The sequence below is a fragment of the Gymnoscopelus braueri genome (genome assembly GCF_963280865.1).
Source record: "Gymnoscopelus braueri genome assembly, chromosome: 6".
Taxonomy (NCBI): domain Eukaryota; kingdom Metazoa; phylum Chordata; class Actinopteri; order Myctophiformes; family Myctophidae; genus Gymnoscopelus; species Gymnoscopelus braueri.
The window spans coordinates 36,951,623-36,977,810 of NC_137607.1; the positions used below are offsets into that span (position 1 = coordinate 36,951,623).

Consider the following 26,188-nt stretch of genomic DNA (forward strand, 5'->3'; position numbering starts at 1 on the left):
AGAATATAGAGCTATTTAACACTTATTTTAACCAAAGAAAATCACTTACCCTACCTTTAATCACTTTAAAACTGGCCTCCCTACTTGCATGCATTATGCCGTGTGTGTGTGTGTGTGTGTGTGTGTGTGTGTGTGTGTGTGTGTGTGTGTGTGTGTGTGTGTGTGTGTGTGTGTGTGTGTGTGTGTGTGTGTGTGTGTGTGTGTAGTTTTTTTAATGAAATGACGCCTCTGTACCTGAGAAAGGTAGGTACAGTAATATGAATACATGAATTCAGATTTCCCAATGAGTGGATGACAACATGATAGAGTAGGTTAAATGCCAAATAGCTTACCTTATTAAAAGTGTTTTTATTAATAAGGTGTATTAATAAAGTATTCAATCAGTCAAACAGATAATTACTAATTATCATGAGGTATTAAGTCTAGAGTTGACTGTATATTTCCCAATATTTACAATGCAATTCTGAAGACATTGAATGATTTTTAAATGTTATTATCTCCGCCAGGCTGAAGGCAATGGGGATTATGTGGTGTGTGTGTGTGTGTGTGTGTGTGTGTGTGTGTGTGTGTGTGTGTGTGTGTGTGTGTGTGTGTGTGTGTGTGTGTGTGTGTGTGTGTGTGTGTGTGTGTGTGTGTGTGTGTGTGTGTGTGTGTGTCGCATTCTTCCATATTATGACATTTTGCCTACTTTCTGTTATATTCTCTGTTCTCTGGCCAATCAGTTAAAGGACATTTAAGTGACTACTCAGTCATTTCATCCTGGTGCCAGGCCTGAACATTATGCTGCTCGGCCAATCAGTTAAAGGACAACTTTGTTTTTTTACAACCACGGTTTATGTTTTAGCTTGTAATTAAAGTAAATAAAAGATGATTTATAAGGTGTATTCGGGCAGGTGGCTAAATATGTATTTTTTTACACAATAACCGGCGATTTCTTTTTTATCATCTACAGTAGCTCTTCTAGCCCTCAATAACTCCCATCTGGCCATCAAAGACCACGGGACCGTTTCTATTGTGTAAAAAAAGACATATTTAGCCACCTGCCCGAATGCCCCCGCCCACTGTACAAAAGATCGCGAAAATTGCTAAAACTATAGAAAGCAGTAAATGAAAACAAATGAACACTCATCTTTTATTTACTTTAATTACAAGCTAAAACATAAAACTTGGTTGTAAAAAAACAAAAGTGTCCTTTAAGCCGACGGGTCGGGTTGGCCAATCAGGGACGCATACTGGCTAAGTGGCACAAACGTGACGTGATGCCAATCTGGGAAGCCGACAGTTTTGGTTGACTAATCAAGGAATTTGATGCATACAATCTCCCGAACACACAGAGAATTTGTGCGTTCTCTCTCCAAAAGTCCAGATACACATATACGTGTTTTTTCTGTTCTCGTAAAACCCTTGGTCCGTCCGATTTGCCATTTGGCACTGCACACCTCAGGGTCATATCAAGTTTGAGACTTTTTTTCCCGGTCAGACGCTTTCCGAGTTACGCCGGACAGAATGACACACACACACAGATTTGGTGAAGGATAAATACTATGCAGTGGGAAATTGGGAATTGGAAACTATCAGGATATATATTGCCGTACAGTAAATATAGGTAAAAATAGGCCTATATGGCTTACTGTAAAGGCTTACAGTAAGTTTATGGGAAGGCCAAAGTGATTTAGGCTCATTTCCAAATATGCACAAGAGAGGCATTTCTCCCTTTGAAGCCTCTGTCTGGGTGATTCAGTGGCTGGTGCCTTAACGATTTCATGTAATCAGTGTACAACCCACTATTGTTCTTCTTAGGGAGTGATAAGATCTTGAGTGATGTGGTAAACCATCTCCCATCTTGTCTTACATTGTTCCCGGCAGCTTGAGGTGTGAGCAGCTGTTGCTACAGGAAGGGACTAACTTCTTATGTAGGAAATGGGAGTAGATTAACGCTAACACTTACACTCCTATACTGTAGGTCTGAATCATTCTTGTGACTCTACTTCCAGTATTCTTGCATAGGGTAGGATTCACATCACATTGAAATGAAAGGAATGTGCATGGCTCCATGTGCATGGCTGCATGCATTGTACTTAAAATATGAACCCCACAGGGTAAAATATTTTTGCAGAATGTTGCAGTAGTAGCCTGTATAATATAGTGGAGGAGTACTATTTATGAATGTGTCTTACTATGTTATACTGCATGCCAACATGGGCTGGGCAGGTTGTTTTGAAATAAAGAATGAATGCTATACTTGATAGTATTTCCAATCATAAAGTACACTTAAACATACAGTGTAGGACAGTTACAGTTTGAACAAGTGCATTGCTTGATTTTGGCAAACAATCACATTACCCACATTACAGGGGAAGCTCAGTAATTTACAAGATGAATGTGGGTGGTGGTCATTTCTGACCTTTCTAATTCTAATCGGTGTGCAGGAAACTGGCTGGGATTCTGGCAGGAAGAGGTATTTTTAAGAATACAGGATATTTGCATGACTTCTGTCATAGTTCACGTGTAGTCTTGTTGATGAGAGTCAAGGTGGGTTTCTGATGAACACTTTTCCATATGTACAGTATCAGGTCATGGTCATGGACAGTGGTGTAAAGTAACATTTACTCAAGTACTGTACTTAAGTACAATTCTGAGGTATGTTTTACTTTACTGGAGTATTTCCAATTTTCAGTACTTTTACCTCTAATCCACTACATCTCAGAGACAAATATTGTACTTTTTACTCCAGAACAATTATTTGAAAACTTTAGTATCTAGTTACTTTGTAGATTTAGATTATTTTTACAAAACATACATTAACCACTTCAGTCCTATAAACATTTCGGCCATTTGAAAATAGCCGATCTTTTGGTACTTTAAGTACATTTTGATACCAATACTTTTGTACGTTTACTCAAGTCAATTTTACTTTTACTTGGAACAGTATTTCTACATTGCAGTAGATACTTTTACTTAAGTAAAACATTTGAGTATTTTTTCCACCACTAGTCATGGACCGGCTACTGCACAATCACGTAGTCATAGAGTAATGGAGTTTGTAGGAATTGTCATGGAAATATCTGCTCTGAAACAAAAGTGTGATAAAATGTATTTTTAAAGTTATTTTGGGGTCTTTTCTAGCCAGGAAACAAGGAGAGAGTCAGGGAGTGACATGCAACAAATTATCTGGTGGGACCAGGAATCAAACCAGGGACTTGCTGTTAGGCATTAGAGCCTATGTGGTATATGCACCCTAACCTTTCGGCTATCCGGTCAACCCCAGATGTTCCCAGATATTATTTCTGCGATGTAGAAGATTTTTAATGTTTAATGTTTATTCTATCAGCCATGTTTCACCAATTAATCTGTTAATTAAATTAATCAAAGCAAACCAAAATGTATTTTGTTGATAAGAGCGATTGAAGCTCAGGAAATTGTTGGTCTAATACCAAATTACCAATTAAAGTGTTTAAGAACACAGGAATAAACCATTAAAGAATTTTGTTTACCCAGGGCAGTAGCTGAGCACAAGTGTTCATTTTCAGCAAAGCCCTGCACACACATTAAAACCTGGGAGCTGACCAGTACAACCACAGTTTCATACTGTTGGCCACTGAGAAGCTCCACTGGAGCAGTTGGGGGTTCAGTGCCTTGCTCAAGGGCACTTCAGCTGTGTTGGGGGAGGGCTGGAATTCCAGGCCTGGCCTGAATACAGATGGAAAAACCCCTTGAGGGAGTATGGCATGGCAAAATCAGTGGCATCTGTTTATAAAACATTTTTAAAAGCACTGCTATCGATGTAGGCCCTAGATCTGTTTTGAAAAGTAGAATGTTTTACCTTATCGCAAGTACCGCAAACAGATGACGCCATTGCGACTCCTTTCCCTACAAACTTTCCCTCAAAGCAGCAGGATGTTTTGCGATCACGATAGCTTTCCTGTGGAGTTTTCACTTGGCTCATAGCCAGCCCCAACCTGCACCACCAAATGGTGTGCTATACTTGAACCTCAAGTAAGAAGGGATAACTGTTAGTCAGAGAGGTGGCAGAAATATGTTTGTTGAATTTAAATGTCTGTGATACTGGGGCCAAACTCCAAAGTGACTTGGATCAACAGTTCCAAGAGTGCATGTATTTTTAGCGTGAGTGTCCTAAGTGCTGGTTGTGTTAGTGTAGTGATCAACCCACTGACCTATGTAGGAATTTGAATATTACAGTATGTGCATTAACCACTTAAACCTTATTAAAAACTGTTCAAAAATAGCTGATCTACAAGCTCTGCTCACACATGCCAAAAATAGGGATGGCAGGTTGAAAGCCTAAATACACTACGCACTGTATGTCCTTAGGTGTCTGATATTGTTTCCTGCTGACAGGGCTTGTGTATAACAGCTCCAGATGTTGTTAAGTATGTTTATTCTACATTCTGTAGCTGTTCTAACTTCACACTTTTGATATTTTTATAGTTGTTTCAGTCATCCAGTTCTCTATTTTTCTGGCTCAGCTATGAGAAATTTGAAAAGCTGATCAAATGTTATATACAGTATATATATTCAAAAGCATGTGTCACAGAATGAAAAGCAGTTCAATTGTTTATTTGAATATTTAACATGGTGAATGGTACAAAAGGGCCAATGCAGATTTTGTAACTGTCTTTTTGCTTCAGAGATAAGAAGAATTCTCTTAAGTTAATAGGTGTGCAGATTGCTCAAGACTGAAAAAATGAATCACATTCCAGCTAATGCTGCATGTGAAGTAAGTTAACATCTGACGAGAAAAGCGGTGACATTGGCAGTTTCCATCCTATTCTGTGTCATCTGACCAGGTGATCTCATAGTCACTGAAAGCACTCTTCAGCTTTTCAACGGATACGGAGTGGTCAGCTTTGCCGAAGCCCTGGAAAGGTTGGACAAATATTGTCAATAACAATAATATATAAACATGAATATATTCGTTGTACAATTTGTATGTGTGTGTGAGAGAGAGAGAGAGAGAGAGAGAGAGAATAAGGAACTTGCATCTCCTATATGCAATGATGCACTTACAGTTGATTCTCCGAACACTCTCAGTTTTTTGTTGTTAGTGTTGTGCTCTATCTTGCCCCCTCCAAGGCACTTGCACTCAAGTCCCAATGCCTCCATGGCTGGGCTGACCTTCTCAAATATGTTATCTGTAAACCAGAAAATGTCTAGAATTATACACATGTTGGACTTATATAAATGATCAACAATTATATTTAATCCAACCCAAGATGCCTCTTAGACATTTAAGTAATATGTTTAACTTGAAGCTATGTAATTGCTATTGCAATGAACCATTGGAACAGACAGTAAGCTCGTCCAGTTTGCACGTGCACATGTGCACCTTTCTGAGGTCCTGATATGGGGTGACATTGGTACACACAGTAACAAGGTGTCTTTTGGTCAGCTCTAAGTTTGAACAGTGGTGGAAAAAGAACTCAATTTTTTTACTTAAGTAAAAGTATCAATACTGCAATGTAGAATACTCCGTTACAACTAAGTGCAAGTCCGGAATTCAAAATGTACTTGAGTAAGTACAATATTAGAAAGTACTCATTATGTAGAATGTCCCATTTCACAAGTCTTCAAATGTATACACCTCTTTTGAAAATAGCAGATCTAAAAGCTCACAATGCATGCTATGTGAGGTCAGGTGTGAGCAGATCTACAAGATGCAACACAAGCTTGTAGATCGGCTATTTTCAAATGGCCGAAATGTATAGGGCTGAAGTGGGTAATGTATGTTTTGTAATAATGATCAAAATCTACAAAGTAACCCGTAACTAAAGTTTTCAAATAATTGTAGTGGTGGAGTAAAAGTGTAATGTTTGCCTCTGATGTAATGAAGTAGAAGTAGAAGCACTGAAAATTGGAAATACTCCAGTAAAGTAAAAATACCTCAAAATTGTACTTAAGTACGGTACTTGAGTAAATGTACTTAGTTACTTAGACCACTGCGTTTGAAGACCTGACGATCATGCCTTAAGACAAGGACAATCGTGTAGCTAGCCAACGGTGGCCATTTCCCCATAATTATAGTGTATCAGAGTGCAATACACCTCCCACCGATAGGGTCGCGTAGTTGAAAGCATATGGAAAAAATGGCCACCAATCGGATTAAAATGCTTTTTATTAAACAATACGGAAGATACGGGTACTTCTGAGGGCCCGTAAATCATTGTAACATCCGTGGCGGTGGGGTAAGCAATTTATATTTGAAATATGAACGTTTATGTAGATGTACGGGTTGTAAATGGAGAAAGTGCAAAAAACAGGTTGAAGTTCAGCCATGACGCTCGTGACTGACGAGCGTCGTGTGCTACAATGGAAGCAAAGCGAAATCAAGCAACGCGCACCAAAACAAGCCCGCTACAACTTAGCTTGAACTTACTGTGATACTTAGCATCTTTTGTGCCTCTTACTATATCTTTGTGCACATCTCCGTCTTTTACATTTATCCTCACTAATATGTACTTAAAGGTTCCTTCAGGATCAATCTCAACATCGGGGACTTTAGCCAGTGTGTCTGCCATAGCTGCAGTGCCTAGCCTCAGAGCACCAGCGACCGCTTTGAACACCGTTCTTCCAACGACAGCAGACAACATGGTGCAGAGAGAGCAGTCATAGCTACCATATATGGATATAAGGGCGTACACACACTCGTGTGGTTCTCAACCTGTGGCTCGGAATCCTCAGGGGGGTCCCCACATTATTTTTGGAGGGTCCCCAGATGACAGTGAAGTGTCAATTTAAGGACTTTTTAAGACCTCAACGAAAAAAGATAATAAATAAAAGAAAAAGACCATTAATGCATAAAAAGTAATCAACACGCTATTATATAACACATTGGCAAGCTCACAACAAGGCATTGTGAACTTGTATATCTGCTATTTTCACAATATTGATCTGTGGATCCGAGTCAAACAAAATGTAATGCCTCAACTCCTACATACCAAGTAAGTGCTTATCAGGGTGCAGGGGTCCCTAGTTCAAAATAAATATGATTATTTTGGGGTCATGGCCTGAAATAGCCCTAGAATGTCTGTGATCTTACATACATTTCAAGTATTCCAAATACACAGTCATAGATCTCTCTCGGTCCCCCACTGTGTAGTGCCGATCTGCGCGGCCATAAAAGTGCTCTAAACTCCGTCTGTACTCACCCAATAATTAATTCCTAAGACGTGGAGTCATATTTTGTCCTCTAGTTTCATATCCATGTGAAAGTTCTGCCAGAAAACGTGTGTTTAGTCAAATAGGCCTGAAAAGGTTGAGAACCACTGTCTTTAAGAACCAGACTTTGAAGCTGCTTAAAGGTGCAGCCAGCAATTGCCCGATAATTTATTTATAGTATAGATCACTTTTTTTGGAAGGAATATTGAGCCTAAAAGCCTTTTTTAAATGTTATAATAACATTGAACTTGAACCAAAACATTTTGATGCACTTGAGAGTGAATGATTTGTAGATTTAGTATGATGATGTTAGATTAGGCTATAAGCCATTCATATTTATTTAAGAATGAATGTATACAAAATAAATGATTTGTTTTGAGTAGTTGGATCGGTAACGGGAAGAGTGGGCACCTAGGAAGAGTGGGCACCTCGATGTAATTGGCTATTTGGTCCAAAATGTTAAACAAATTAAATATTTGGAAAACGGTGTTAAGAAATGTAAAGTAAACATGATTAGAACATGATTGAACATTTGACATTTAAGGTCTAATATTTCTACAATTACTACAAATTGCTACAAAACGTGTAAATCCAATAATTGTGGACATCACAAACAAGAAGTTTTTTTAAATTCATTGAAGAGTGAATTTAAGTCTGATAATGATCTACTGCGCTTGTACAAATCAGCCTACTTTACATTACTAAAGACAATTTTTCAAATATTTTATTTTTTTACATTTTGCACAAAATAGCTAATTTTACATTGAGGTGCCACTTTTCTTTTAGTGCCCACTCTTCTTGTATACGTTGGATCTCTACATTAATGTATTTAATCATCTAGCTACTTGGTGTCACTCTCACTTTGATGCTTGCTATCAGTGACTGTTAAAAGGAGGGAGGAAATCTCCTTTTGTTTTTCAGGTGGTGGTGGTGTCAGTGGGTCTCATTCATGTAACCTGTTGCCCTCCACCGTCAATGGTTGGACAGGAAGCAGGAATCAGGATATGACCCATCACATCTGTGGAAAAGATTGGCTGACATCTGTTGGCTAGTCAACAGGCGCCTCTGCTACTGTGACCCATCTAAAAACACTGAGACCCCCATAAAATTCACGTTAATGGGATAGTTCACAACCAAAATGACTTTTCTCCTAACTATTAGTCATCCCATGTTTTTTTTTCTTTATTTTTTTCGCATTCCTAAACCAATAATTTGATGACCGGCAGTGGTTCTGGTAGGAGACACAAAGAGTCTCCTTTGTGTCTCCTACCGGAACCGCTGCCACCGGTCCGCTGGTCATCAAATTATTCTAATAATCAACTAATCGATAGGAAAAAAAGTGAACTATCCCTTTAACACACATTTGTGTGTGTGCATGAGAGAGAGAAATGTAATCCCATTATGCACTTGTATTTATTCTTTTGCTGAGCACATGACATCCTTTGACATGAGTTGCATTTTTAAAGTTGTGTCAGGCCTACAAGTGGTGAACAGCAATTATTGTAAATAATTAATATAATACTGTTGGAGAACTCCTATTCTCCCTAAGTGTTGTCTTGTCAGAGTGTGCAGGCCTATCAGTTGTGGAAAGCAACTAAGTACATTTACTCAAGTACTGTACTTAAGTACAATTCTGAGGTATTTTTACTTTACTGGAGTACTTCCAATTTTCAATACTTTTACTTCTACTTCACTACATCTGAGAGGCAAATATTTAACTTTTACTCCACTATAATTATTTGAAAACTTTAGTTTCTAGTGACTTTGCAGATTTTTTTATTATTGCAAAACCACTTCAGACTTATATATGTTACAGGGAGATTGGAGAACCAGGGAGATTGAAGAAGGAGCGCTTGTTTTCAGGCAATTCTGTAAAACCAACGCTAGAGGGCAATGCAAGCCAGACTAGAGGGAGGGTGTGTGTGTGTGTGTGCGTTTGTGCGCACTCGCATGCACACACATGCGCACGCATGCACACACATGTGCGCGCGCACACGCGCATGCTCAAACGCGCACGCGCTCATGCTTTCAATTTGGTTTATTGAAAGCAGTTAAGATACTTTTATTGTGTTCTGACATTGACATTGTTCATGTCAAAGAAGCACCCTCTTTGTTTATTCATTACTACTCTGCCAGTCTTTTAGGCCCATGACTCTTCCATTTTTGCAGTCTTAACTCATGATTCTTATGCCATCTCTAATCTCACAAGAAATGCTCATTAAAAAAAAATATATACTTTGCCATATAACATTTTAAATGATTGAAAAATAACACAGTAGAACACTGAAGGCAGTGGGAATTACCAGTGAACCACCGACCAATAATCTTACACACTGTCGCGGCAGCACAATGGGATGAAGAATTAAAAAAGTGAGAGCAGGAGATAAGTTTCCGAGGGGGGCGGGGGGGTTTACCCTGGAAAGGCTGCGGTTCCGGGAAAAGTGAAACGGTCCTCGGGCCGTTCCTCAGAGGTCCGCCTTGAGGGCCCGCCTCCTCGAGTAATATAAACCCTGCCGAGTTGTAGAGGCAACAGAATCATCTCATACTCTGACTCGGACTACAGACATACATACTCCTTGGAGTACCTGCTTTAGATTTTCACACATAAACTTATCATGGTTAGTGTGATGTATTCCAATTTTTTGCAACAGCAACTACCTGTGTGTGTGTGTGTGTGTGTGTGTGTGTGTGTGTGTGTGTGTGTGTGTGTGTGTGTGTGTGTGTGTGTGTGTGTGTGTGTGTGTGTGTGTGTGTGTGTGTGTGTGGGTGTGTGTGTGTGTGTGTGTGTGTGTGCATGCTTTCATCGTTTCTCCACATTCATTAAGTCCTTGTTCAGATTGTAATTTTTATGTGTGTTAATGTGTGTTGCTACAGGACCACCGTTTTGGATTACATCGAGCCAGTGGATCTCAGATTTCTTCATGGATTACCCTGATCTGTCTTTATTCAAGTATGTAAATCTATTTAAAATATATAACATTAAGCATTCAGGGCCTAACAGCAGGAGTATTTGCAGATTAATCCATAAATATTTGATTATTATCTGATAGAGACCTCTAAAAGGTTAAAAATGTGAACGGAATTTGCACAATCTAAATGAGTAAACTGTCCTTCTTCCTTCAGCACTGTGTATATGGACGAGAGTAGAGAGCTGGTCTTACTTCTACTCCAACGACACAATGAACTGGAACGACGCCAGCGAGTGGTGCCAGAGGACGAACAACTCACACATGGTGGCCATTCAGAACCAGGAGGAGATCGCTCATCTTAACAGCTGGCTTCCCAGGCAGAAAACATACTACTGGATTGGGATCCGCAAGATCAACGACATCTGGACCTGGGTGGGGACCAACAAGAGTCTGACACCTGAAGCGACCAACTGGGCTAAGAATGAACCAAACAATGGCAAGGGCAAGAAGAAAGGAAAGATACACCTGGCTGAGGACTGTGTGGAGATGTACATTAAGAGGGAAAAAGAACAAGGCAAGTGGAACGATGAGAACTGTGGGAAGCTGAAGACGGCTCTATGTTTCATAGGTAAGCAAATTATTAGTTAATTTAACTCTTGAGATTGTACAAATGTAACCAAATGGACCCGTCAGGGTCCATTTGAGTCTGGTCTGTTAGTGTGAAAGTCATGCAAAAGTCTATCCACCATTTTTATCCACAGCTGCCTGCAAGAAGGATTCATGCCAACCCCAACACGGAGAATGCGTGGAGACCATCAACAACCACACGTGCAGTTGTTTTCCAGGTTTCTACGGTGATAAGTGTGAGCATGGTAAGAAAACACCTCAATGGGGTATTTATTTTACTCCAGATTATACCACAGTGCATTTCCTTTAGTCCAGAGATTATACCAAGGAGCATTCATATCTAATATGAATTGTTCTTTATTTTTTCTTTGTTTTGTTTACCAGTTGTTCAGTGTGACAAAGAGGAGGTGACAGTCCATGCAAAAGCGAGTGTCAGTTGTTCCCATGTGCATGGCCAGTATGCCTACGACTCCCTGTGCCAGTATTCCTGTGAGGATGGATACAAACTGAGCGCTTCTGATCCCATGAAGTGCAACGCCTCTGGAAAGTGGTCAGAACAGCCGCCGACCTGTGAACGTAAGTTCAGTCTCTTTTTGTGAAAGAGGTTTTCTCCATATATCATATCATATTAAAAACCCACCCGTGGTGCTATTCAATTGATGCCGTTATTCCAAAAAATCATATTTGTAGTATGCATATCTCATTATCACAAATGTGTTGTAATGTGTTTTTAAATGTCCTGTCTCATGCAGTGAAGAAGTGTAAGGAACTATCTGTTCCTGGCAGAGGATTCATGAAGTGCTCAGATCCTCTGGGCTCCTCCAGCTACCAGTCTACCTGTGCGTTTTCCTGTGAGGAGGGTTATTTCGTGGCTGGCTCCACGTCTGACCATCTGCAATGTCAATCCTCAGGACACTGGAATGACTCACAGCCACACTGTGTTGGTACGGACCCATATTCCTTTTTCTGTGTCTGTGTCTCTGTGTGTGTGTGTGCGCGTGTGCGTGTGCGTGTGCGTGTGTCTGTGCGTGAGTGTGTGTGTGTGTGTTTTTGGTGAAGCACTTTGTACTTTTGTAGTGCTATAGCCTACATATAAAGTTTCTACATTATGAAATGGAAAACATGTCTCATCTATATTTTAACTCACTGTTTTCTTGTTTTACAGCCATCATGTGCCCTTTTCTAGAGCACCCTGAGAACGGAGCTGTCAACTGTGGCCACGATGATAACATCGAAATGAGGTTTAGTTATGAGAACAGCTGCAGTTTCACTTGTGACCAGGGCTACCGTCTGGTGGGGGCAAACACAGTGACATGCACGTCAACAAAGGAGTGGAGTGAGAACATACCTCATTGTGAAGGTGAGCACAACCTTCAGGTGTCATTCTACTTCAGGTATCATTCTAGCATCCTCAAATCAGGTCTAGTAGGAAGTACTGGTTCAGACTCAGAGTACTCTTCATTCCAAATGGGGATTTTGAATACACACCCTCATAGACTCATAGGTCACAAAATGTACAGTAGCTTTGAGGTAAGCTCAAATCATGTATTATCGTCTAATTTCCATTGTCTCTCTCTCTCCGTCTGTCCTACAGCTATTACTTGCCAGCGACCTGAAGGAGATGCTTTCCTGCTTGTGGAGTGTAGTAATGCCACCAACGAACTGCCACCTGACGCCACATGCAATTTCAGGTGTGGTGCAGGTTTTGAACTGCAGGGGGCGTCCAGTATTCAGTGTTCTGAAGAGGGAGCGTGGATGACTGACATACCCACTTGCAAAGGTATTTTTGCCTGTAACATGTATTTCTGAAAATACTATATAAGATCATATATTTTCCACAATCATTCACAATCTATCACGAAAATGGAATGTGTCTGATTTTGTGACATGTACTGAAATCTAAATCTTATCTTCCTCTCAGCACTGCAGTGTCCCTCTCCTGTGGCCCCTGTGGGAGGCCGGATCAGCTGTGTGGCTCCCCTACCCTCCTTAACTGTGTCTGCTGCAGACCTCCATCCACAGGGCTCAATCTGTACCGTCAGCTGTGATGAGGGCCATGAACTCCACGGGTCCCTGAACATGGAATGCACACAGACAGGACATTGGAACTCTACCCTTCCTACCTGCACAGGTATGTCCCTGCTTACAACCAGTTCACCCAGGTCAGGGACAGGCGCAATTATGCCACAAGATCCATTATAAGTAGTGTGTGGCCTGTGTCAATATATAACTGATAGTATAATGATAGTAAATGTTTTTTTTTGTGAAGCACTTTGTACTTTTGTAGTGCTATAGCCTACATATAAAGTTTCTACATTATGAAATGGAAAACGTGCCGCATCTATTGATATTTTAACTCACTGTTCTCTTGTTTTACAGCCATCATGTGCCCATTTCTAGAGCACCCAGAGAACGGAGCTGTCAACTGTGGGCACGAAGATAACATCGAAATGAGGTTTAGTTATGAGAACAGCTGCAGTTTCACTTGTGACCAGGGCTACCGTCTGGTGGGGGCAAACACAGTGACATGCACGTCAACAAAGGAGTGGAGTGAGAACCTACCTCATTGTGAAGGTGAGCACAACATTCAGGTGTCATTCTACTTCAGGTATCATTCTAGCATCCTCAAAGCAGGTCTAGTAGGAAGTACTGGTTCAGTAGTAGAATTTGAATGCAGCGAGGCATAAAACACACCTCATACACTCATAGGCCACAAAATGTACAGTAGCTTTGAGGTAAGCTCAAATCATGTATTATCGTCTAATTTCCATTGTCTCTCTCTCTCTCCGTCTGTCCTGCAGCTATTACTTGCCAGCGACCTGAAGGAGATGCTTTCCTGCTTGTGGAGTGTAGTAATGCCACCAACGAACTGCCACCTGACGCCACATGCAATTTCAGGTGTGGTGCAGGTTTTGAACTGCAGGGGGCGTCCAGTATTCAGTGTTCTGAAGAGGGACAGTGGACGACTGACAAACCCACCTGCAAAGGTATTGTAACGCACAAGAACACAATCTTTGCCTGTAACATGTATTTCTGAAATATAAGATTATTATATATTTTTTTTACCACAATCATTCACACAATGTATCACAATTATTGAATGTGTATGATTTTGTGACATGTACTGACATCTAAATCTTCTTCTCAGCACTGCAATGTCCCGCGCAAATGGCCCCTAAGGGAGGCCAGATCAGCTGTGTGGCTCCTTCCCCCTCCTCATCTGTGTCTCCTGGGGACCCCAGTCCACAGGGCTCAATCTGTACCTTCAGCTGTGACGAGGGCCATGAACTCCAGGGGTCCATGAACATGGAATGCACACAGACAGGACATTGGAACTCTACCCCTCCTACCTGCACAGGTACTGTATACAGATGTGTATGCAGATATCATGTGGAATACTAACATTTTACCCTGTACACACTTTATGTGGTTAATGGAAGGGTTGAGAGCTTTGTTTAATCAACACATATCTAAATTAGGATACCCTGTGCTGGTATTCTGTTATTGTCCACGTAAAACTAACGTAATCAGCTTTGTTCCAGATCCAAAGAACCCAGTGTTTAGCACCTCTGCTCTATTTTGCAATGTTAAACATGAATTCTCTTTTTCTTATTCCACAGTGATGACGTGCGACTTACTTGAGCGTCCTGCTAATGGCGTTGTGAGCTGTTCAGATTCTGAGCTGATATTCAACACCCAGTGCAACTTCACGTGTGACCAAGGCCACTCATTACATGGTCAAGAGGTCATCACCTGCAATCGTCACGGCAATTGGACCGCAGAGATGCCTACTTGCCAACGTAAGGAAGAGAATGCAAAAGGATTGCTAAGGTTCAAACGTTTCTCTTAAGCTCTGCATAGTTCATGTTTAAAATGACGTCTGATTATGGTTCAACAGGTTCTGGGCCTTCGGTGAACCCCACCACGTTGGGTTTGGCAGCAGGGGGCGCTGCTTCACTATCCGGTCTGTCCCTGGCTGCCTGGCTGCTGAAACGACTCAGAACCAGAAAGAATATGTTTGAGCTGAACAGCTGGTGAGTTGTAGGCCACCACTCTCCTGTATTGAATCAAATATTGACTCTCATTGTGTTCAGCCACATCACTTAAACCATGTGCCTCTGGTGTTGTGCTTTTCAGTGAGGATTTACTCGATCCTCCACAGCACTACAGAAACAGCATTGACAGTGACATCCTCATATAGAGCACCATCATGGGTAAGTTCAGGACACACTTTGGGACGTAGGGTGATGTTATGTGACAGAAGGAAACAAGTGTGAGGAACCTTGATTACTGAGTTAACACGTGTTGTTTCTTTCTGCAGGAGTCTCCTGAATCCTTTTCTACTTTCAAATGACACCGGCAGCTGCAAAATGTGATTGGAAGAATACCTCATTTCTTCTTTGAAGGATGTGATTGGTCGACTGCGATTCAGCGGTCACAGTACTTCAACCGACTGTGAAATATTTAAAAGCTTTTGTTTTTTGGTAGGAAACCCACAGTATCTTATATGTTTGTCTATATCTCCACATAGGAGATTCAATGTATTGTTTAATTTAACCTGTATTTAACCAAGAGAAAACTGAAAACTCATTGAGTGGGTTTAATGCTTAAGGAAAATATATGTGCTGTATACAAATTATTGTATTTGGGAAGAAAATTATCCATGATTGTTGCTTTTTTCATCAATGTCTATTACACGTGTCTTTACTTCCAAGGGGAGTTTTATATTGAGCACATTGTTGTGCTGGGATGTTCTAAATAGTATAGGTAGTTTGTAAAATGATAATACTGTGTTGTAATTTAAAATGATTATTTATATATTGTGACACAACTGTGAAAAAAAGAATTCAATGCATACAATGTCTATTCATATTTATATATTATTTATTTAGGCTAACTACTGGTTATGAGGCCCAAAGTGTATATGTGAACATGTAATTATGTTATGTTTATGATTTTTCTCTAATAAAAGCTTCTAATGGTATTCTGTATTTGTCTTTAATTTAAAATGTATGGCTATGTTGTACCATGATCATTATCTACAGTCATATTAGACAATCTATGCAAGTGATGAGAATAACCAAACAAAACAGATATTGATCAATAATCAAGAAGGTTTTATTTGTCATTCACTCATACAGGAACAAGCAGTGAAATGTTGGTTTGTGCGGCATGTCCACATAAAATACAAAAGATAATAATGGGTTTCAAATTATGTACATTATAACAATGTATCAAAGAAAAATTATCCAATAATTCCATTACTATTATGTAATTTGGTCCAAAATGTTAAACAAATAAAATATTTGGAAAACGGTGTTAAGTAATGTAAAGTAAACATTAGAACATGATTGAACATTTAAGGTCTAATATTTCTACAATTACTACAAATTACTACAAACAAGAAGTTGAAGAGTAAATTTAAGTCTGATAATGATGTACTGTGCATGTACAAATCTGCCGACTTTACATTACTAAAGAAATGTTTTATTTTTTTACATTTTGCACAAAATAGCAAATTTTACATTGAGGTGCCACTTTTCTTTTAGTGCCCACTCTTCTTGTATCCGTTGGATCTCTACATTTATTTAATCATCTAGCTACTTGGTGTCACTCTCACTTTGATGCTTGCTATCAGTGACTGTTAAAAGGAGGGAGGAAATCTCCATTTGTTTTTCAGGTGGTGGTGGTGTAACCTGTTGCCCTCCACTGTCAATGGTTGGACAGGAAGCAGGAATCAGGATATGAGCCATCACATCTGTGGAAAAACCTGTTGGCTAGTCAACAGGCGCCTCTGCTACTGTGACCCATCTAAAAACACTGAGACCCCCATAAAATTCACGTTAATGGGATAGTTCACCACCAAAATGACTTTTCTCCGAACGATTAGTCAGCCCATGTTTCTTTTCTTTTTTTTTCGCATTCCTAAACCAATAATTTGATGACCGGCAGTGGTTCTGGTAGGAGACACAAAGAGTCTCTTTTGTGTCTCCTACCGGAACCGCTGCCACCGGTCCGCTGGTCATGATTCACATTATTCTAATAATTGACTAATCGATAGGGAAAAAAGTGAACAATCCCTTTAACACACATTTGTGTGCACGAGAGAGAGAAATGTAATCCCATTATGCACTTGTATTTATTCTTTTGCTGAGCACATGACATCCTTTGACATGAGTTACATTTTTAAAGTTGTGTCAGGCCTACAAGTGGTGAACAGCAATTGTAAATAATTAATATAATACTGCTGGAGAATTCCTATTCTCCCTAAGTGTTGTCTTGTCAGAGTGTGCAGGGCTGCAGGCCTATCAGTTGTGGAAAGCAACTAAGTACATTTACTCAAGTACTGTACTTAAGTACAATTCTGAGGTATTTTGACTTTACTGGAGTACTTCCAATTTTCAATACTTTTACTTCTACTTCACTACATCTGAGAGGCAAATATTGAACTTTTACTCCACTATAATTATTTGAAAACTTTAGTTTCTAATGACTTTGCAGATGTTTTTTATTATTGCAAAACCACTTCAGACTTATATATGTTACAGGGAGATTGGAGAACCAGGGAGATTGAAGACGGAGCGCTTGTTTTCAGGCAATTCTGTAAAACCAACGCTAGAGGGCAATGCAAGCCAGACTAGAGGGAGGGTGGGTGTGTGTGTGTGTGTGTGTGTGTGTGTGTGTGTGTGTGCGTGCGCGTTTGTGCGCACGCGCACACGCATGCACACACATGTGCGCGCGCACACACGCATGCTCAAACGCGCATGCGCTCATGCTTTCAATTTGGTTTATTGAAAGCAGGACTGTTAAGATACTTTTATTGTGTTCTGGCTTTTGTTTTAGGTTCTCCCTGACACACACACACACACACACACACACACACACACACACACACACACACACACACACAGTGATCCATTCTGTCCCTATCGGTTCACAACTGGGACGGCGCTGATTCGACTCAGCAGAGCATCGGCCGGTCAGCGCGGGCACTCGCGCCTGGAGGCTCGGCCTCAAACTCTGCTGAGTCGGCGCGCCTCCGTCATGGACAATAACTATTATCACGTGTGCGTGTGAACGCGTGTTCAGCGTTCCCCTAGCGTAGCTTCCTGGTTGCTACGTGGGGGGAACAACAAAAGACAGGTCCGCGTCGCATCAAAGCCCCGCCTCGCCCCGAAGCCCCGTGCCTAAAAACGAGCGCTCTGTCTTCAATCTCCCTGGTTCTCCAATCTCCCTGTGACTGTGACATATATACTTTGGCAATTTGAAAATAGCAGATCTACAAGCTCACAATGCGTCACGATGCGATGCATTGTGAGCTTGTAGATCTGCTATTTTCAAAGGAGTATTATACATTTTATTCATTTGAAAACTTGTGAAATGGGACCTTCTGCATACTTTAACTTTTGGTATTTGGTATATTGCCAATACTTTTGTACTTTTAATCAAGTCAATTTTGAATACTGAACTTGTTCTTGTAAAAGACTATTTCATCAATAGGGTATTCCGGTATTGATACTTTTAATTAAGTACAAAATGTGAGTACTTCCATCACTGAGGCCTTTACTGTGCGCTTGCAGTGGATCAACTTAAAGGTAGGGTAAGTGATTTTCTTTGGTTAAAATAAGTGTTAAATAGCTCTATATTCTGATAGTATTCATTGCTATAGAGTGTTTGTTAAGTAAAAGGAGTCTCCTTGTCTCTCCAGCTCTTTATAAAACAGAAAATGCATTTTCGTTTCAGTTTCAGTTTCATCTCCAATTTTATCCAATCAGGATAGAGAACTCAATCAGGATATAGATTAAACAAGTGAAATTGGAAGTGATGACACTAAGAAATGAGCATGCAAAATTGAAACTGGAACACTATAAAAATGAAGCTTAAAAATGGGTACTTTCTCCTGATTGGCTGAGATTTTGACACCTACCGGAAAATGTATTTTCTGTTTATTAAAGAGCTGGAGAGACGGGGAGACTCCTGTTACTGAACAAACACTCTATAGCAATGATTACTATCAGAATATAGTGCTTTAACCTTTTAACAAAATACTTTTTGTTTTAACCCAAAAATATCACTTACCCTACCTTCAACTTAACATTTCAAGATACTGTATATTTCACTTATAATTCTTTAGAATAAACCCAAGGAAGGGCTTCCTTGCATGTGCACTGCCTAAAGTAGAAGACCCACATGTTCTGTATATCGTTGGGTGGACACCTTGTCCAAATCCATTCCTTTTTAATTAATATTTAAAAACATTTTTAAATGGTGAAAATAGTAGATCTACAAGCTCTCAACGCGTCGCAACGATATGTTGAAACACAATCGTTTTTTTCTCCTACCTAATTGCTGTGTGTGTGTGATATTTGCAACACCCTTCGTAAAAGGGCTGCTTTGATTGTTATTTGATTAAGAAATATCTATTTTTTTTAGGCCCATGACTCTTCCATTTTTGCAGTCTTAACTCATGATTCTTATGCCATCTCTAATCTCACAAGAAATGCTCATTAAAAAATATATATACTTTGCCATATAACATTTTAAATGATTGAAAAAGAACAATAGAACACTGAAGGCAGTGGGAATTACCAGTGAACCACCCACTTACCAATAATATTATACACTTTCACAGTAACTATAACAAGAATTTCCTGTGTTGGTACCCCATTTCCTTAGCTCTAGCATTCTGTCTCGGCAGCACAATGGGATGAAGGAAAAAAAGTGAGAGCAGGAGATACGTTTCCGAGGGGGGGGGGGGGGTTTACCCTGGAAAGGCTGTGGTTCTGGGAAAAGTGAAACGTGCCGGCCCTCGGAGGTCCGCCTCGAGGGCCCGCCTCCTCGAGTAATATAAACCCTGCAGAGTTGTAGAGGCAACAGAATCATCTCATACTCTGTCTGACTCGGACTACAGACATACATACTTCTTGGAGTACCTGCTTTAGATTTTCACACATAAACTTATCATGGTTAGTGTGATGTGTTCCAATTTTTTGCAACAGCAAATACCTGTGTGTGTGTGTGTGTGTGTGTGTGTGTGCGTGTGTGTGTGTGTGTGTGTGTGTGTGTGTGTGTGTGTGTGTGTGTGTGTGTGTGTGTGTGTGTGTGTGTACATATATGTTTTAATCGTTTCTCCACATTCATTAAGTCCTTGTTCAGGTTGTAATTTTTACATTTAATGTTATGTTGCTACAGGACCACCGTTTTGGATTACATCGAGCCAGTGGATCTCAGATTTCTTCATGGATTACCCTGATCTGTCTTTATTCAAGTATGTAAATCTATTTAAAATATATAACCTTAAGCATTCAGGGCCTAACAGCAGGAGTATTTGCAGATTAATCCAGAAATATTTGATTATTATCTGACAGATAGAGACCTCTAAAAGGTTAAAAATGTGAACGGAATTTGCACAATCTGAATGAGTGAACTGTCCTTCTTCCTTCAGCGCTGTGTATATGGACGAGAGTAGAGAGCTGGTCTTACTTCTACTCCAACGACACAATGAACTGGAACGACGCCAGCGAGTGGTGCCAGAAGATGAACAACTCACACATGGTGGCCATTCAGAACCAGGAGGAGATCGCTCATCTCAACAGCTGGCTTCCCAGGCAGAAAACATACTACTGGATTGGGATCCGCAAGATCAACGACATCTGGACCTGGGTGGGGACCAACAAGAGTCTGACACCTGAAGCGACCAACTGGGCTAAGAATGAACCAAACAATGGCAAGGGCAAGAAGAATAGAAAGAAACACCTGGCTGAGGACTGTGTGGAGATGTACATTAAGAGGGAAAGAGAACAAGGCAAGTGGAACGATGAGAAGTGTAGGAATAAGAAGACGGCTCTGTGTTTCACAGGTAAGCAAAATAAGCAAATTATTAATTAATTTAACTCTGAGAGTATACAAATATAACCAAATGGACCCGTCAGGGTTCATTTGGTTTCATTTGTACACTCTCACAAATGGATAAAACAATTTGAGTCTGGTCTGTTAGTGTGAAAGTCATGCAAAAGTATTTCGTCCATTTCTGTCCACAGCTGCCTGCAAGAAGGATTCATGCCAACCCCAACACGGAGAATGCGTGGAGACCATCAACAACCACACGTGCAGTTGTTTTCCAGGTTTCTACGGTGATAAGTGTGAGCATGGTAAGAAAACACCTCAATGTGGTTTTTATTTCAGTCCAGATTATACCACAGTGCATTTCCTTTAGTCCAGAGATTATACCAAGGAGCATTCATATCTAATATGAATTGTTCTTTATTTTCTTTGTTTTGTTTACCAGTTGTTCAGTGTGACAAAGAGGAGGTGACAGTCCATGCAAAAGCGAGTGTCAGTTGTTCCCATGTGCATGGCCAGTATGCCTACGACTCCCTGTGCCAGTATTCCTGTGAGGATGGATACAAACTGAGCACTTCTGATCCCATGAAGTGCAACGCCTCTGGAAAGTGGTCAGAACAGCCGCCGACCTGTGAACGTAAGTTCAGTCTCTTTTTGTGAAAGAGGTTTTCTCCATATATCAAATCATATTAAAAACGCACCCGTGGTGCTATTCAATTGATGCCATTATTCCAACAAATCATATTTGTAGTATGCGTATCTCATTATCACAAATGTGTTGTAATGTGTTTTTAAATGTCCTGTCTCATGCAGTGAAGAAGTGTAAGGAACTATCTGTTCCTGGCAGAGGATTCATGAAGTGCTCACATCCTCTGGGCTCCTCCAGCTACCAGTCTACCTGCGCGTTTTCCTGTGAGGAGGGTTATTTCGTGGCTGGCTCCATGTCTGACCATCTGGAATGTCAATCCTCAGGACACTGGAATGACTCACAGCCACACTGTGTTGGTACGGACCCATATTCCTTTCTCTGTGTGCGTGTGCGTGTGCGTGTGCGTGTGCGTGTGCGTGTGCGTGTGCGTGCGCGTGCGCGTGTGCGTGTGCGTGCGTGCGCGTGTGCGTGTGCGCGTGCGTGCGCGTGAGTGTGTGTGTGTGTGTGTGTGTTTTTGGTGAAGCACTTATAGCCTACATATAAAGTTTCTACATTATGAAATGGAAAACGTGCAGCATCTATTGATATTTTAACTCACTGTTTTCTTGTTTTACAGCCATCATGTGCCCATTTCTAGAGCACCCAGAGAACGGAGCTGTCAACTGTGGGCACGAAGATAACATCGAAATGAGGTTTAGTTATGAGAACAGCTGCAGTTTCACTTGTGACCAGGGCTACCGTCTGGTGGGGGCAAACACAGTGAAATGCACGTCAACAAAGGAGTGGAGTGAGAACATACCTCATTGTGAAGGTGAGCACAACCTTTAGGTGTCATTCTACTTCAGGTATCATTCTAGCATCCTCAAAGCGGGTCTAGTAGGAAGTACTGGTTCAGACTCAGAGTACTCTTCATTCCAAATGGGATTTTGAATGCAGCAAGGCATAACACACACCTCATACACTCATAGGTCACAAAATGTACAGTAACTTTGGGGTAAGCTCAAATCATGTATTATCTAATTTCCATTGTCTCTCTCTCTCTCCGTCTGTCCTACAGCTATTACTTGCCAGCGACCTGAAGGAGATGCTTTCCTGCTTGTGGAGTGTAGTAATGCCACCAACGAACTGCCACCTGACGCCACATGCAATTTCAGGTGTGGTGCAGGTTTTGAACTGCAGGGGGCGTCCAGTATTCAGTGTTCTGAAGAGGGAGCGTGGACGACTGACAAACCCACCTGCAAAGGTATTTTTGCCTGTAACATGTATTTCAGAAAATACTATATAAGATCATATATTTTCCACAATCATTCACAATCTATCACGAAAATGGAATGTGTCTGGTTTTGTGACATGTACTGACGTCTAAATCTTATCTTCCTCTCAGCACTGCAGTGTCCCTCTCCTGTGGGCCCCGTGGGAGGCCGGATCAGCTGTGTGGCTCCCCTACCCTCCTTAACTGTGTCTGCTGCAGACCCCCATCCACAGGGCTCAATATGTACCTTCAGCTGTGACGAGGGCCATGAACTCCAGGGGTCCCTGAACATGGAATGCACACAGACAGGACATTGGAACTCTACCCTTCCTACCTGCACAGGTATGTCCCTGCTTACAACCAGTTCACCCAGGTCAGGGACAGGCGCAATTATGCCACAAGATCCATTATAAGTAGTGTGTGGCCTGTGTCAATATATAACTGATAGTATAATGTGTTTTATATGTTCCTGTCTCATGCAGTGGTGCAGTGTAAGGAGCTATCTGTTCCTGAGAAAGGATTCATGAAGTGCTCGGATCCTCCGGGCTCCTCCAGCTACCAGTCTACCTGCACGTTTTCCTGTGAGGAGGGTTATTTCGTGGCTGGCTCCACGTCTGACCATCTGCAATGTCAATCCTCAGGACACTGGAATGACTCACAGCCACACTGTGTTGGTACGGACCCATATTCCTTTCTCTCTGTGTGTTTTTTTTTTTGTGAAGCACTTTGTACTTTTGTAGTGCTATAGCCTACATATAATGTTTCTACATTATGAAATGGAAAACGTGCCGCATCTATTGATATTTTAACTCACTGTTCTCTTGTTTTACAGCCATCATGTGCCCATTTCTAGAGAACCCAGAGAACGGAGCTGTCAACTGTGGGCACGATGATAACATCGAAATGAGGTTTAGTTATGAGAACAGCTGCAGTTTCACTTGTGACCAGGGCTACCGTCTGGTGGGGGCAAACACAGTGACATGCACGTCAACAAAGGAGTGGAGTGAGAACATACCTCATTGTGAAGGTGAGCACAACCTTCAGGTGTCATTCTACTTCAGGTATCATTCTAGCATCCTCAAAGCAGGTCTAGTAGGAAGTACTGGTTCAGTAGTAGAATTTGAATGCAGCGAGTCATAAAACACACCTCATACACTCATAGGCCACAAAATGTACAGTAGCTTTGAGGTAAGCTCAAATCATGTATTATCTAATTTCCATTGTCTCTCTCTCTCCGTCTGTCCTACAGCTATTACTTGCCAGCGACCTGAAGGAGATGCTTTCCTGCTTGTGGAGTGTAGTAATGCCACCAACGAACTGCCACCTGACGCCACATGCAATTTCAGGTGTGGTGCAGGTTTTGAACTGCAGGGGGCGTCCAGTATTCAGTGTTCTGAAGAGGGACAGTGGACGACTGACAAACCCACTTGCAAAGGTATTGTAACACACAAGAACACAATCTTTGCCTGTAACTTTCTGAAATATAACATTATTATTATTATTTTTTTTACCACAATCGTTCACACAATTTATCACAATTATTGAATGTGTATGATTTTGTGACATGTACTGACATCTAAATCTTCTTCTCAGCACTGCAATGTCCCGCTCAAATGGCCCCTAAGGGAGGCCAGATCAGCTGTGTGGCTCCGTCCCCCTCCTCATCTGTGTCTCCTGGGGACCCCAGTCCACAGGGCTCAATCTGTACCTTCAGCTGTGACGAGGGCCATGAACTCCAGGGGTCCATGAACATGGAATGCACACAGACAGGACATTGGAACTCTACCCCTCCTACCTGCACAGGTACTGTATACAGATGTGTATGCAGATATCATGTGGAATACTAACATTTTACCCTGTACACACTTTATGTAGTTAATGGAAGGGTTGAGAGCTTTGTTTAATCAACACATCTCTAAATTAGGATACCCTGTGCTGGTATTCTGTAATTGTCCACGTAAAACTAACGTAATCAGCTTTGCTCCAGATCCAAAGAACCCAGTGTTTAGCACCTCTGCTCTATTTTGCAATGTCAAACAATTCTCTCTCTTTCTTATTCCACAGTGGTGACGTGCGACTTACTTGAGCGTCCTGCTAATGGCGTTGTGAGCTGTTCAGATTCTGAGCTGATATTCAACACCCAGTGCAACTTCACGTGTGACCAAGGCCACTCATTACATGGTCAAGAGGTCATCACCTGCAATCGTCACGGCAATTGGACCGCAGAGATGCCTACTTGCCAACGTAAGGAAGAGAATACAAAAGGACTGCTAAGGTTCAAACGTTTCTCTTAAGCTCTGCATAGTTCATGTTTAAAATGACGTCTGATTATGTATGGTTCAACAGGTTCTGGGCCTTCGGTGAACCCCACCACGTTGGGTTTGGCAGCAGGGGGCGCTGCTTCACTATCCGGTCTCTCCCTGGTTGCCTGGCTGCTGAAACGACTCAGAACCAGAAAGAATACGTTTGAGCTGAACAGCTGGTGAGTTGTAGGCAACCACTCTCCTGTAATGAATCAAATATTGACTCTCATTGTGTTCAGCCACATCACTTAAACCATGTGCCTCTGGTGTTGTGCTTTTCAGTGAGAATCTACTGGAGTCTCCTCCTGAATCCTTTTCTACTTTCAAATGACACCGGCATCTGCAAAATGTGATTGGAAGAATACCTCATTTCTTCTTTGAAGGGTGTGATTGGCCGACTGGATTCAGCGGCCACAGTACTTCAACCGACCGTGAAAGATATATATTTAAAAGCTTTTATATGTTTTGGTAGGAAACCCACAATATCAACAACATATATATATATGTTTGTCTATATCTCCACATAGGAGATTCAATTTATTGTATAATTTATCCTGTATTTAACCAAGAGAAAACTGAAAACTCATTGAGTGGGTTTAATGCTTAAGGAAAATATATGTGCTGTATTCAAATTATTGTATTTGGGAAGAAAATTATCCATGATTGTTGCTTTTTTCATCAATGTCTTTTACACGTGTCTTTACTTCCAAGGGGAGTTTTATATTGAGCACATTGTTGTGCTGGAATGTTCTAAATAGTATAGGTAGTTAAAGCGATCATACTGTGTTGTGATTTAAAATGATTATTTATATATTTAAAAAATGAATTCAATGCATACAATGTCTATTCATATTTATGTATAATTTATTTAGGCTAACTACTGGTTATGAGGCCCATATAGTGTATATGTGAACATGTAATTATGTTATGTTTATGATTTTTCTCGAATAAAAGCTTCTAATGGTATTCTGTATCTGTCTTTAATCTAAAATGTTTGGCTACAGTACGTTGTACCATGATCACTATGCAGTCATATTAGACAATCTATGCAATTGATGAGAATAACCAAACAAAACAGATAATATTGATCAATAATCAAGAAGGTTTTATTTGTCATTCACTCATACAGGAACAAGCAGTGAAATGCTGGTGAGTGCGACATGTCCGCATAAAATACAAAAGATAATAATGGGTTTCAGATTATGTACATTAAAACAATGTATCAAATACAAAATATCCAATAATTCCATTATTTGAATTTGAATGATTGTACTTAAGCACTGTTACTTTATGGTTGGGTTCAATTGGAGAACATCCAAAACTATACTATACGCGCGTGTGTGTGTGTGTGTGTGTGTGTGTGTGTGTGTGTGTGTGTGTGTGTGTGTGTGTGTGTGTGTGTGACTGTGTGTGTGTGTGTGTGTGTGTG

At 40.8% G+C, this 26,188-nt stretch overlaps 3 protein-coding genes across 4 annotated transcripts; 2 read left to right on the forward strand and 1 right to left on the reverse strand.

The window, feature by feature from the left end:
* Nucleotides 1–4,557: 4,557 nt before the first annotated feature.
* LOC308087796 (14 kDa phosphohistidine phosphatase) lies at nt 4,558–6,600 on the reverse strand. The gene is made up of 3 exons (XM_080431962.1): nt 6,395–6,600; nt 5,029–5,153; nt 4,558–4,879 (listed from the first exon to the last, which is right to left on the reverse strand). The coding sequence occupies exons 1-3, from the start codon at nt 6,534–6,536 to the stop codon at nt 4,787–4,789; spliced, it is 360 nt and encodes a 119-aa protein (XP_080288088.1). The 5' UTR covers nt 6,537–6,600; the 3' UTR covers nt 4,558–4,786.
* A 3,127-nt stretch (nt 6,601–9,727) lies between these two features.
* sele (selectin E) lies at nt 9,728–15,696 on the forward strand. 2 transcript variants are annotated; one of them, XM_080431951.1, is made up of 16 exons: nt 9,728–9,794; nt 10,051–10,126; nt 10,300–10,713; nt 10,847–10,957; nt 11,097–11,288; nt 11,465–11,656; nt 11,878–12,072; nt 12,307–12,492; nt 12,634–12,843; nt 13,092–13,286; nt 13,514–13,699; nt 13,861–14,070; nt 14,333–14,512; nt 14,611–14,746; nt 14,850–14,926; nt 15,034–15,696. In XM_080431951.1, the coding sequence occupies exons 1-15, from the start codon at nt 9,792–9,794 to the stop codon at nt 14,911–14,913; spliced, it is 2,550 nt and encodes an 849-aa protein (XP_080288077.1). In that variant the 5' UTR covers nt 9,728–9,791; the 3' UTR covers nt 14,914–14,926; nt 15,034–15,696. The 2 variants fall into 2 exon arrangements, with proteins under 2 accessions (XP_080288077.1, XP_080288078.1); XM_080431952.1 differs by lacking the exons at nt 11,878–12,072; nt 12,307–12,492; nt 12,634–12,843.
* A 3,888-nt stretch (nt 15,697–19,584) lies between these two features.
* On the forward strand, nt 19,585–25,711 carry LOC308087784 (E-selectin-like). Its single transcript, XM_080431948.1, has 16 exons — nt 19,585–19,678; nt 19,905–19,980; nt 20,158–20,571; nt 20,753–20,863; nt 21,001–21,192; nt 21,369–21,560; nt 21,821–22,015; nt 22,262–22,447; nt 22,589–22,798; nt 22,939–23,130; nt 23,289–23,483; nt 23,706–23,891; nt 24,050–24,259; nt 24,521–24,700; nt 24,803–24,938; nt 25,042–25,711. Exons 1-16 carry the CDS (start codon nt 19,676–19,678, stop codon nt 25,088–25,090), a joined length of 2,727 nt encoding a protein of 908 aa, XP_080288074.1. The 5' UTR covers nt 19,585–19,675; the 3' UTR covers nt 25,091–25,711.
* Nucleotides 25,712–26,188: the final 477 nt, after the last annotated feature.